The following is a 13,212-nucleotide window of genomic DNA, read 5'->3' as shown; positions in this document are numbered from 1 at the left end:
CTCCGTTTAGCAAACTTAGTTTAGTTTCCGTCACACTTGTGTCATTTGTAAGACGTGTCAGTTTGATCAGACTTTTAAAAAATCCCTAAGTTGGGAAACATACATTGTTTGTAACGCCTGAAAAGTTGAGTAAAAAGGATCTTTTATGACCCAACTAATTCTGTAATAAGTGGTACAGGACAGCAGGGGGCGCCGGAGTGCTATTCTTCTTATATTCTTACATTAACTCAAACTTATATGGGCAATTCAGAAACGTTATTTCTGTTGGATAAATCCAAAACAACAACCATTATTAGATCAGTGCAATGGGACTGAGTGAGTCATGAAGCCTGGGAAGGAAAACAGTGGCACATGGGGCTGATTTTGTACGCTTCTACTGTCTTTCGTTTCCCTTGATTCATAATTTCCTGTAAAAAAAAAAAAAAAAAAAAAAAAAAAGGTTTTCACATTTTTATCCCTTGCGGTTTGGGCTGACTCTGCGCCGCATCCTGCAGCAAACGTGACACACACCACGCTTCATCACCATCCTCCTCCTCCACATCATCACCGGAGCCCCGCCCACTGAAGAGGCTGCCTTTAAAAACCCGGAGACCCCCCCCTTCAGAGCTGCTGCACTTGTGCGGAAGAGTGGAGGAGCTGTGACATTCCACGTCGTGTGTTCACCTCTTTAACTTAAACCCTAAAGGTAAGACAAACAAAACAAGATCTGGCTAAAATATATATTTTGCATTTCCTTTTACCCAATACTGCCTCTCTGGACATCACCAGTGTTTAAAGGCAGTCTGATGTACAGTCTAATTGTCAAGGTGTAACAAATGATGCTTTTCATTTCTTCACATGAGAAATCTTTTTTTTTTTTATCAAGATAAAGGCCTGCAGCGTTTCTGCTCGCCCAGTATTCCCTGATTGGTCGACATGTTTAGCCTATATGCTGGTTGTCTCCTTGACTGCAGCAGAATTCCCATAATATTCGTCATGGTTACGCCCTCCTCTTCTCCAAACAGCATCCTGATCAGCCTTGGCTATAAATGATCCAAGCACAGGAATATACTGCAAAGTGTTGGACGCAGACTCCTGTATTTCCTGATGGTGGCAATGCTTCATGGTGTTTTTTTTACCAGGTCAAATGTTTAAACAGACAGATTTCTGAGTGTGTATTTGTGGCTGTGAAATTTTACAGAGCATGAAGTGCTAAAACAGCATCATGAAAGAGGAGATGTTTGACCTCAGCTGTGAAACGTGACACTGTATTAAACGTCAGTATACTCTTAATGAAAAGCATAAGGAAAAAAACAATGTAGATATTACTTTTCTTTAACTGGCTGGTTATATAGACCAGTTTGGACTAAAACAACCTCTGCCATTGGAGCAGCTATGCAGTAATAATACAGGCCTTACAATGGGCCCTCTGTGAAGGGCAAATCCACGGTGAGATGCTAGGAAGCTTTTAGCTCACCTCTTTGAGGCGAATGATGATTGCATAATGAGAATGTAACTGCAGCTGCTTAGTTTGGGCTACTATCACAACACAAAGGTCTTAAATATCCTGTCCAGGAGTTAAATCTTGTCCAGATGTATCCCCACTACGTGCTTCACTTCACATCACAGTGGAAAAGCAGCCGAGTCACACGGTGACGTAATCGTCTGGAAACGTGAACACTCAGGCTGCCCAACCAGGACACGAGCAGCAGTGTGTGACGTGGGCCGGGGATGGTCTCTGCTGCAGTAATCTCCCAGGCAGGCAGGGGTTGCCATGGTGATGAACAGAGGCTCTGTGGATTCCCATATGTAAATGGTTTTCTTGAGTAACAACGGTAGGTGTGAGTAGTCAAAGGTTTCAGGGGAGTGGAAAGGATGCATTTGTCAGTTCGGTAGTAGTTGTGACATAAAAATGAAAGTCAGCTTTGACTCAGTCCTTTGGAGGATGTGAAACCAGTCACGTACGCCCCATGATGAGCCCACTATTCACAACTTATTTCTTCACAATACTACACTTTCTGTTTCAACTATCACCTTTGCTTGTCTTTTTGTGTACTCTTTGTGCTGCAAATTCACAATAACCTCCTTTTGTTGTAAATTCTTTATTTGTATTCTTTTCTGCAGATGGCCACCAAGGACAAGCTCATCAGCCATGTGATGAAGGAGGAGCCTGTTGGCTGCAGGAACAAGGTGACGGTGGTCGGCGTCGGCATGGTGGGCATGGCCTCCGCCGTCAGCATACTGCTCAAGGTGTGTACAAAGCACTATAAAGTTATACGTTAAAGGCAAATTGGCCTGAAAAGTCATGAAAAGGAATAGTCAGGTGTTGAATATGTGCAGACCAAAAGCCTGCACGGTTTGTTATTGTGCAAAACAAGACACCAGATTTAACATTTTAATAGACAAGACATAATCTGTGTTACTTCCACTGTATGTGTCCAACCAGGACCTGTGTGATGAGCTGGCTCTGGTTGATGTGATGGAGGACAAGTTAAAGGGTGAAGCCATGGACCTGCAGCACGGAGCCCTCTTCCTCAAGACGCACAAGATTGTAGCCGACAAAGGTGAGAGTTCTCAAAAACGACTTTCTGCATGACCCTTACAGTGAGCTGCATACTAATGCTGTGTCATTTTTTTTGTTGTTTTTTTTTCTTTAGACTACAGTGTGACCGCCAACTCCAAGGTGGTGGTGGTGACCGCTGGTGCTCGCCAGCAGGAAGGCGAGAGCCGTCTCAACTTGGTGCAGCGCAATGTTAACATCTTTAAGTTTATCATCCCTAACATTGTCAAATACAGCCCCAACTGCATCCTGCTGGTGGTCTCTAACCCAGGTTAGTCAGGCCAGGAGGGGTGCATGGAGAGGGGGGGAGAAGCTGTGGTTTTACTTGGAAAGGGACCAGATAATTACTGGAGATTTACATTGATGTGGTGCTAACACTTGCTCAGTGCACACTATTGGCCGATAATGATTTTCTTTTTTTTCATTCTGTGCCCTCCCAGTGGACATCCTGACCTACGTGGCGTGGAAGCTGAGTGGGTTCCCCCGTCACCGTGTCATCGGTTCAGGCACCAACCTGGACAGTGCCCGTTTCCGCCACCTTATGGGAGAGAAGTTCCACCTTCACCCGTCAAGCTGCCACGGCTGGATCATCGGAGAGCACGGAGACTCCAGTGGTATGCGGGTCTTTCTAAAAATAAAATCCCTCCTTATTCCCCTCTCGATAAATATTCTAGCCTAGGACCAGCCTTTAAAATAGAGCAGCCATGTTATTTCTATGATTTATCTTGTGTTTTTGCATATTTAGCTTAGACTTTATCTGCGCTCTCTTTTGTTCTCTCAGTGGCTGTGTGGAGTGGTGTGAATGTTGCTGGAGTTTGTCTTCAAAACCTCAACCCAAAAATGGGGGCTGATGATGACAGCGAGAACTGGAAGGATGTACACAAGAAGGTGGTTGATGGGTGAGTTCAGTTTTTTTCATCAATGAGTTATAAGAGCTGGCCCTACTAATTTTCCTCTCACACATTCAATTTCTAACGCAATCAGCTTTGTCCACACAAGCTATTCATCTTCATTCAAGATCACATCATAAATCTGACACTAATTTTAAACTGACATTTAAAATTTAATGATGCAGAGCCAATTAACAAAGCCAGACGTTTGTCCTACTTCCTTTAAATGAAACGATTTTAGAGTTGTGCTTCCCTGCGCCACCAGATTTGATATTTAAAATGCCAGGCAATTCATATTCCTAAATACATGGTAACTAAATGGTTAATGTGAACTACCTGTCGTATAAGCTGCATTGTGCTTTGCAGAGCCATTTTACTGGATGTTGCAAAATTCAAAAGTTCACTTTGTTGGACTTGTTGCAATCATTTTGTCTTCCACTCAACGTGACTTAGTTTGCAATAGCTGGGTGTTTAAAGAGGTTAGCCATGTGGAACACAAAAGGGTGACTTATCATAAAAGTTAAGGTATCAGGTGCAAAACAAAAGGTCCAAATGCTGAGAAAAAAAAGGCAAGTTCTAAATGTGCACAAAGGGTGTCTAAAGAAAAAGGGGGGATTAGGAAAGCTGAAGCTAAAAGCACAAAGCTTAAGTCATTGGATGCAGAAATGATTTTGAGTTTTAGGTGCACTATTCTCACTAAACTCACTAAGAAGCTAGCATGCAGTGTCAAATAATCAAATAAAAGCCATATAAGTTTACATATATTTATATATATATATATATATATATATATATATATGTATGTGTATGTTCTTTGCCAGTTCAGGAAGTTTGCAGTTGTCACTTTATTCACATGTATAATTCTGAACATTTCAGAGCCTATGAGGTCATCAAGCTGAAGGGCTACACTTCCTGGGCGATCGGTATGTCTGTGGCTGACCTTGTGGAGAGCATTTTGAAGAACCTGCACAAAGTTCACCCTGTCTCTACACTTGTGAAGGTAGGGAAATTAAAAGCGAGCATTACATATAACACACTGTTTGACAAAAGGACTCAGTCTCCTAACAGTTCTTCTTCCCTGGGGCAGGGCATGCATGGTGTGCAAGATGAGGTCTTCCTGAGCGTCCCCTGCGTTCTGGGCAACAGCGGCCTGACAGATGTCATCCACATGACCCTGAAGCCCGAAGAGGAGAAGCAGCTGGTGAAGAGCGCTGAGACCCTGTGGGGCGTACAGAAGGAGCTCACCCTGTGAAACGCTCAGCTTTGAATTCTCCAGGTTGACCCCCTCCCTACCTTCTGTGTCCCTCACAGCGATGGGTGAATGAGACTTCAGAATATCACAAAGAGCCAAAGTGCTTGTAGCTAAACCCATCAAAGCTAGGTGTTACACTCTGATATTCACTCACTAAGATCATTTTCCTTTTCCACCTCCCACCTGTCCTTGTCCATCTGTGAGTGAATATTTAGAAACTCTTACCCTTAGTCTTTAAGGTCAGCCTGTTTTAGAGAGCGCATATATCTGCTTACTGTACTCTCTGTTGAATGTTCTCAAGATCTTCACATTTTGGATCCACGTACTTTGCGTACTGTCTGTTATTGTCATCGTGTACCGTTGCTGCTTCCTCTGTACACTTTGTGTGCAATATGTATTAATTATGTGGATTTTACTATTTATTCCACCCTTCAATCTCTGTTTAAAAGAAGCACAACAGAGACATTCCATTCTCAAGAAATAATCCCTGCTGACCTAGTTATAACAACACTGCCGCACGTTGGGTATTACCGTGGGAAATTCCTGCAACACCAGAGTATATTTTCATGAGTAAAGCAATGGTACATCTACTGCTTCTACTGTATCTTTACCCAAAATCAGGTTGAGTCAACTACCCTAAGGTAGTTGTGCACCAAAATGCCCAAATATATTCTATTTAACTCAAGAGATACATTATATTGTCATTTATGAGTGGTAATCCAGAGAAGACGTAGGTAATTATTTTACAACACAAAGATTTATTGTATCGCTTTCAGAAAAAGTATAATTGTCGTGGCAGCTGGATATTTTTATTTGTCACATCATCAAATAAACCTGCCAGAGTAATGATCAAAGTGTCTTCTGTTCTTGTCCTCCAACCATGTTAAAGGTTTGAAGAGCTGTTGATTTAGCAGCTTAGCACGACTGCACCGTAGTAAGAACACTGACCAGTCAGTTTGTGGACAAAGTACATCAGAGAGTGTCCCTGAGTTTGGAACAGGGACATTTGGGGAGTCATCCTCAGATCCTCGTATATTAGGCTCACGTCCCACAAACAGCAGCCTGATGTGTGTGAATTCATAACCACAAAAGCATAATATTGAAATGATCACACAACTCATAAAACCAGAGTGTTTTTATTTTTTTTTTTACTGCTTTACACAAGTCTACAGATATAAAAGAACAGGTGATCTACAGCTGAACTGAAAACAAGAAAAATAACAGATATTCTATCATACAATTCAAAGTGCATTTAGTAAAAAAGGCTAATTTAAAGAGCCAAAACTTTACATAAGTTAACATTTTGATTAGTTTTATAGTATTTTTTTCTTTGTACCCTCTAGCCCACAGCTTTATTCACAACTTCCCCCCCCTTAAATGAAATGAAAATCCGACTTTCTCAGCAGGACTGAGCAGGAGTGGACAGCGCAAGTAAAACTGAAAAGAAAACGATAATATTACATATTCTTTGTTATATCTTAGAATTAAATATGTCGAGACTGTACAGAGTGAAACAACTATTTTACTTTACTGACTGGTTAAATCAGTCAGACTAAAGAGTTAGCCTGAGCAGCTGACAAAAACAAGAAACTCTCAGATCGTCCAAAGGGAACACACCGGACTGAATGTGTAGTCTGGGTGCACTTTCGCCCAAATCAAACAGGTAGGGCACATATTTGTCATCGCCTCTACCACGAAGAAACAATCCCTTTGGCTCCAAGACTACCGAACAATAATTTACACAAATCCTGAGGCTGGACCCCTGTCTGTTTATGTGGGTATTTACTTCAAAAACAAAGCGTTTCATCATGAAGGGAGTGAAGATAGGCAGCCCTGCACACAAAGCCCCTCAGTTCTTCCCCATTCTATTTGTGCTTACTGGCTAAAAACTGTGTCCAGTAAAGGCAAACTGATCAGGGCAGGATGCTGTTTACAGGTCAACACACAAACCCAGTGTAAACAATGACCATTTACAGCATAAACACTCAGAAGTTGCATACACTGTACACACACATTAGGCTTGCACTTTAACTTCACCAATTTGGCATGTGTGTCACAATACCCGATTCACAAAGGTTTCTATGGAGTTTCTATGGAATCTCGGGGTAAAAAAAGTAATAATTCCACATCTGGGTTGTGTTTGTGACCTTAAGTAGTGCTAGCAACGACAGAGGCAACACCTAAACATTTCACAATTCTTCAAAAATGCTTTTTGTCTTTGTTGCTATTCATTAAAAAAAAAGAAAAAAAAGCCAGCTGGTTGATTTACATGAAGACAGTAAAAAGGGAATAAACAGCTGGAAGAAGAAGAGTAAGAGTGTGAAGATATGCATGATTCCAAGTCGTCAGTGTGGGTCAGTAAAGGTCGCTGAGGCCGGCAGTCTTGCGGGCTTTCTGCATGAGAGCGCGAAGCTGGAACTGTTTTCTGGACAGAAGACGTACGTGCTGGAATAGAAGGACATACGAGTCAATAACAAAAACATCGTAGAGGACGACAGTAAACTGCGAGAATGTTAAATCATCCCACGCGGCTGCTGGCGGTTGTTCAGATGAGGCTACCTTGAGGAAAACTTCCAGGTCTATGACCCCTCTGCGGAGAGCTTCTCCCAGGTAGAAGATCGTGTCCTCGATGGCGTTCTCCTCAGCGTACAGGTTCAAGATCTGTTTGTACAGAGGAGCTGTGGGCACAATGACGTCATCAATGTCGTTGTTCTCTGACTGGTTCTCCATTTTCTCCAAAGCTTCACTCAGTTCCTCGTCTTTTTTCTTCAGCAGGTCAATGTTCCTGTCAACTTCAGTCTGGTGAAAACAACAGCGAGGTGTCATGATAAATAACAGTGAAGGACAGGAAAGGGAAAAAAAAAAGAATTAACACTGTAAAGGAGAGGACGTCTCACCACTTCTTGGTCAAGTCTTGAGATCATTTCCTCCAGCTTTTGATGGCCTTTCTTCAGGTCCTCCTCGGTTCGTTTCAGAGCATCCAACTCTGCCTGAGCTCGGTCCATCTCTTCCTTCATTCTCCAGCGGAGTTTGTCGCTCACAGCAGAAATCAGAGATGCGCGGATGGTGTCCTCACCAATGGTGCCATCTCTGCTTGGACCTTAGGAGGGAAAGATAAGGAACTCATAAAACTGGATCAAAGTTAAAAAAAACTAAGTGAGAAATTAGCTTTCGGTGCAGAGGGGGGTCATAAAGCAGCCATCCGTCAGCTGAACAATGAGCACTTTGTGAATGAAAATGCATATTACTCTCATGTTTACAATAAACCTTTTATTCACCCACAACATGCTTCATATTTAAGGTTTTTCCATGAATTTATCACCCACTTGTAAGTAACTCTAGGTGCTTTATTAGCTTAACAAGATTTGAAAAAACTGTAATGCTAATGCTTTTGGTTTTGAACAGTTAAAATATGTAGAAAATGTCATGTTGATTCACCAGTATTCTGCAAAACTGCAGAGCTTCACATGCACCGATTGTAAATACAGACAAAGTAATTCTAGTTTTGGGTGTTTTACTGAATCTCTGTCAGTGTTTAAAATGTGGCAGAATAGCATCTTTTTAATATTTCTTCCATTTGCATTTGCACAAAATAGTTCAAAAGCTACAACTTTTCAGTTTATGCAAGAGTGAATGCGCTGCAGACAGCCTTATGCCTGAAATCAGAACCACAAATGTCTGAGTTGATCCAGCCCGGAGGCGAACCCATTTCTTCTCTTTACTAAAAATAGAAGTCAACTAAAATTCTTCCGGCACGCTGGTCAAGGAGCAGCTTTTAACTCTTGCAGGTCTTTGTGCACAGACACCGTCCCCATGTTAGACACTAAGGATGTCGAGAAGCATTGCATGTGGGGGGCAGGGAGAGTCCACCCTATCCTTTGGCCTTTAATACCCCCCACTCCAGTTACACCACTGGCCTTTGACTGGTAGCCCAGCGTGCCACTGAAGCCACTCAGAGGGTGAAGGAGTCGGAATGAAAAGGTCAAGAGTCTCCAATCAGGGTAAACTAAGGACCAGGGAGAGTTATAGATTCTTCTGGAGAAAATTAAAATTTGCTATGACTTTTAATATGATATTTAAATGTGGGTAAAATCTTAACATTGTAAAGTGCAATTGATCTTTTTTAAAACAAACAATATTATGTTTTATAATTAGGATGAACTAATAAGAGGGAAGTTAAAGCACAAAAACACTAAATCCAATACATACCCACTGTGGAGACAGGAGGCTGGGTGGGGTAGTGTCCAGGTCCAGCAGTGGAGGGGTAAGAGTTCCCCCCTGGGTACTGGTAAGCTGGGTAACCTCTGAAAAAAGTCAAATGAAAAAGTAGCCTGACATATAAAACACATTCCTGAAAAGCATAAAAATGCATTATTTCTGGATATTTTCAAGACTGAGACAATTAAATAAAAAGAGAGGATATTCATATTGACCGTAATCTGTCATTAAATTATTACAGAAGTTTCAAACCTCACCGTTGTTAAAACTCAGATCTCTTATTTTAGGTATTTAACGTTTGTTGACAAATTATATTCTATTTGCAAGAAATATAAAATAAGAATTGTGCTGGGAGGAAAACACACTGAGGAAATTGGCAACAAAGGTTTGTTTGTTGGGACATACAGTGTGTGTGTGTGTGTGTGTGTGTTGAGTACTGTGAGGCACATCTCTTACCCGGGGTTAGGATTTGGACCGTAAGGTGAGACTGCAGGCATGCCAGGCATATAGGAGGCTGAGGAGAAAAAAATGATTAAATTCTCAGGTTTAAAGACATTAGTGTGAAAACACAGAGTGTGACATTTCTGTCAGCAGGGCACAAACAGACTCTTTTTGTTTGTAATTAACTGCTTTAATATGTCAGCTCCACCTAGTGCTGAAGGAAATAAATGCATCACTTAAAATAAGATGCCAATTTAAAGTTTATGTGTACATGAACATTGTTGTATTTAAATTTCCTGTCTCTCCTATTATTGGATTAACTTAAACAACAAAAATCTTTTCGGTGTAGTATGAGATAATCTATGCACAAATACTTTGTCTTGTTTTGATGTTAAAATACCTGGAAACACCTCGTATCTGAAATTTTTTAATACGGCATAGGCCCCTAAAATCACTCTATTTACAGGGAAAAGCAAAAATAAAGTATCTCACTCACAATTAGGGGGTCCAGCTGCTTGATATGTGGGAAAGGGACCTTGGGTGGTAGGGCGGGAAAACACCGGGGGCTCCTCCCCAAACACAACAATCATCACCTGAATCAGACCGTACAGGTCCGACTGAGGCTGTGAAGGAGAAATGATACTAACCTGATGAATGATTCACAAAATGCCAAAGATTTAAACACAAAATTGTTTCTAGCATATTTGTGATTCTTACGAAAGCTCCATTTTTCCCTAATTAGTAGTCAGAGAAAATATAGTGTTCATGCGTGGTGAGTAAAACTAGGTCAGGTGCTGAGGAAGTGTGTCCGCTCACAGAAATGTTGCCATCTCTCTTTCAAAGATTACTGAGCTCATTTATATCTGATATTATCAAGAACACTGAGCAACACAATCTTAAGTAGCCTCTTCTCTATCTTCCCTGAAATACAGCTTCTACAAAACCCAACAAACAACTGTCCTGAACAATTATTAGAGCATCTAAAGAGACTCGCATGTTAAAGATTGGTTTTGGTTGTCCAGAATTAGGCACAAGAAGAACTTTTTACAAAAGAAATGATCTGTGTGGTAGAAGAGGGGTGTGTGCATTCAAACTCAAGCATTTAAGCTCGGTGCATTTTTTTAAAAATTCTTAATAAAGTGTTAGAAATAAATGTAAAACAACACAACTGATCTGCTCAATATAAACAGTAACTACTTTTAATACATCTATGGGATGTGTGTTAAGTTCTGATATGCTGCATTGAAACACCTGCTTAGATAAAAAGAAATGCACCATTTGGCTCTAAACAAATAAGGTCAGGAATAAACTGTGACTCCCTGAACCTATAAGACAACTTTATTTGATTTCACAGGAGAAATGAACACAAATTAGAAACAGGTTTTCTGTGACACAAACTATGAAACTGATGAAATCACCAATGTTGTATGCTACTACAGAGTGCAAATGGTGTTTCGTGCAGACATATTTAATAAAAATACCTATGATAATAAATGTAACTGACATATTAATTAGCATTAACCAAATATATCACACTTACATGTTTCCACTCATGTAGGTAAGGCAAGTAAATTTTGCCATTGGCATCGATGTGCTTGCCAGTTTTAATCATCATGGTACTCGTTGGTTTAACAAAACATATCGGAGGGTTGTAGGGGTATGTGTCCAACAGCCACAAACACACTGGGATGTTGTAGACATTACCTACAGAACATACACACATTTAAACCATCTCACTCTTAACAAGTGGTGCGTTATATTCAGGTATTTTTAGGATTTGTGCTCAAGAGCACAAGGAACAACTGGATAAAATGCAGAGCAAATGAGTTATTTATGTATTTAAAAAAAAACAACCAAACAATGGTTTAACGAAACATGTGGTGTAATAACGTTTGTCTGAAAATCAAAAGGAAGTTACATAAACCAGTGCCTTGATGACTGGCTCCAAAAAAAGAAAACACATGAACAACCGAATCATAATTTGCTTTATTTTTTTGTATTTAGCTTGTGGGGCAACAACACACCTTGGTTTTCTCTCTCCAAGCGAGGTTGGCCTGTCAGTAATAACTGAACCTTAACTTATCTTTACAACAGTCACGTTCATCATACTAATACTCCTGACAAGTCAATGCTAATATAATGTTAATAATAAACCTATTATAATAAAATTGTTTAAGTTTCCATTGTGTTGATGGCAGCTAGGTTTTGTGTATAACAGTTTTAGGACTTAATTGAATTGCCTTTTTCGATGTCCAGTAAGAGTCACTTCAAAATTATGTAAATGTATGTGAAGTCATGTTGCAGTCTGTCTCTCCATTCAAATGTTAAGTATGCAATTACCTTGCTGAAAACGGAACAAACATAAAATTGAGGAGGAACTCGTCAATGGCTATTTTTTAATAAGAAAACACTATTGTTACCTCTGTAGCTCACAGGGACGGTCCCTGTCAAACTCATCAAGTCTCTTGAAGACCCATCGTTGAACACTGGAACACAAAAGTGCAGATCATCATTAATGAGAAAACAAAGTATAACAAATGGTCTAAAACACAAGAGCCAGCATGATTCAGCTTACCGTAAGCATCCATAACCGGCTTCAGATCCTTGTACTGGGAGATGACGTTTGTTATTTCTCTGACGGTCAGATCTCTATATTTGTATTGCTGGACAATAAAAATGAAAGAAGAGGAAAAACAACAACAACAACTTATTAGTATAATTTAAGCTCAGACACAATTGTTGACATTAAAATGAGTCAATACATGTGCTACTGAATAAAGTGGGTTTGTACTCATGTACAGTAGTAGTACATTTTAGCAAGTGGAATTTAAGGTCTGCACACATATTATGTTCCTTTAGACTCAATTAATGTTTTTCCATTGCAAAAACAGAAACCCAAAGACCGATTTACAAGATATTAAAACTGAAACCATGAGAAAATCTGAACTAAACCACCCGTTAGATGGACATTTCTCCAAAGTCAAACAAACTTTGAGGCAGAAATAAAAGTAATGTAATTCAGAATGGTGGGATCATATTAAAAGGGTATAAAAATAAACATAAGCTTTAAAACCTAACGCGTCGCTTTGTGAAGGATTAGTTCGGAGTAGCTCAATAAAATACCCCACAAGCAAGCCTCGACAGCAAAAACAAGAGTTAACATATTAAACGTTTCCAAAAGGAGTCTTAAAAAGTTGTTTCTTAGAACACCTGATCAGGAAATGGGAACCTATGAGAACCTAGTGGCATCTGGGGAACATGAGCTAACTGTTACCCTCCAACGATCACAAAGCGCCAGCCTTACCTTTAGCATTTTCTTCAGGGCACTTTCGTTGACAACTGCCATGTTGCTCGGAAGTGTCTTTATCTGCTCCTGTTAAACTCTGAAGTGACCGAAAAGCCGATTTTTAAGCCAGTCGGAGTGAAGGCTAACACAACCCGACGGTGCTAATTAGTAAGACTTCAGTGAATGCTAGGCTAACGTTAGCCCAGCCTCGAGCCGACGAGACACAGCGATTCGGATTCTTCAGGTGTCTTCCAGTTCACTATAGGTAATATTTAGGTGCTACACGTCGATAGTAAGCAAATGAACTACTAGCATAAAAAAGGAAACAACAGAAAATGTTCAGTTCCACAAGGCGATAGAAAAACAAGTATCCGAAGATCAACAAAAGAAACTTCCGGGAGTCCTGTTAACTATTTCCGGTGAAACTGTGTTCGCTGACGTGGGGCGGAGCCGCACACCACTGACAAATATCCTAATAATAGATTTATGTTTTTCTTTATTGTGGGATTTGTTCAAATGGTACATGCTGTATGTCTTGTTTCTTGGATGTCACCAAGATAAGATTAATAAATTTTAAAATCTGGGC

General features: G+C 40.4%; 2 protein-coding genes across 2 annotated transcripts; one reads left to right on the top strand and one right to left on the bottom strand.

The window, feature by feature from the left end:
* The first annotated feature begins 550 nt into the window (after positions 1-550).
* Positions 551-5,535, top strand: ldha (lactate dehydrogenase A4). Its single transcript, XM_017423075.3, has 8 exons — positions 551-685; positions 2,104-2,229; positions 2,426-2,543; positions 2,637-2,810; positions 2,980-3,153; positions 3,321-3,438; positions 4,306-4,429; positions 4,517-5,535. Exons 2-8 carry the CDS (start codon positions 2,104-2,106, stop codon positions 4,679-4,681), a joined length of 999 nt encoding a protein of 332 aa, XP_017278564.1. The 5' UTR covers positions 551-685; the 3' UTR covers positions 4,682-5,535.
* A 263-nt stretch (positions 5,536-5,798) lies between these two features.
* On the bottom strand, positions 5,799-13,043 carry tsg101a (tumor susceptibility 101a). The gene is made up of 10 exons (XM_017423080.3): positions 12,645-13,043; positions 11,916-12,003; positions 11,761-11,826; positions 10,881-11,044; positions 9,837-9,963; positions 9,356-9,413; positions 8,891-8,985; positions 7,579-7,781; positions 7,241-7,480; positions 5,799-7,126 (listed from the first exon to the last, which is right to left on the bottom strand). Exons 1-10 carry the CDS (start codon positions 12,684-12,686, stop codon positions 7,037-7,039), a joined length of 1,173 nt encoding a protein of 390 aa, XP_017278569.1. The 5' UTR covers positions 12,687-13,043; the 3' UTR covers positions 5,799-7,036.
* Positions 13,044-13,212: the final 169 nt, after the last annotated feature.

Source organism: Kryptolebias marmoratus, linkage group LG11, assembly GCF_001649575.2.
Source record: "Kryptolebias marmoratus isolate JLee-2015 linkage group LG11, ASM164957v2, whole genome shotgun sequence".
Classification (NCBI taxonomy): domain Eukaryota; kingdom Metazoa; phylum Chordata; class Actinopteri; order Cyprinodontiformes; family Rivulidae; genus Kryptolebias; species Kryptolebias marmoratus.
Note: the sequence above shows the minus strand (reverse complement) of the source record. Positions and strands in the feature narration are given on the sequence as shown.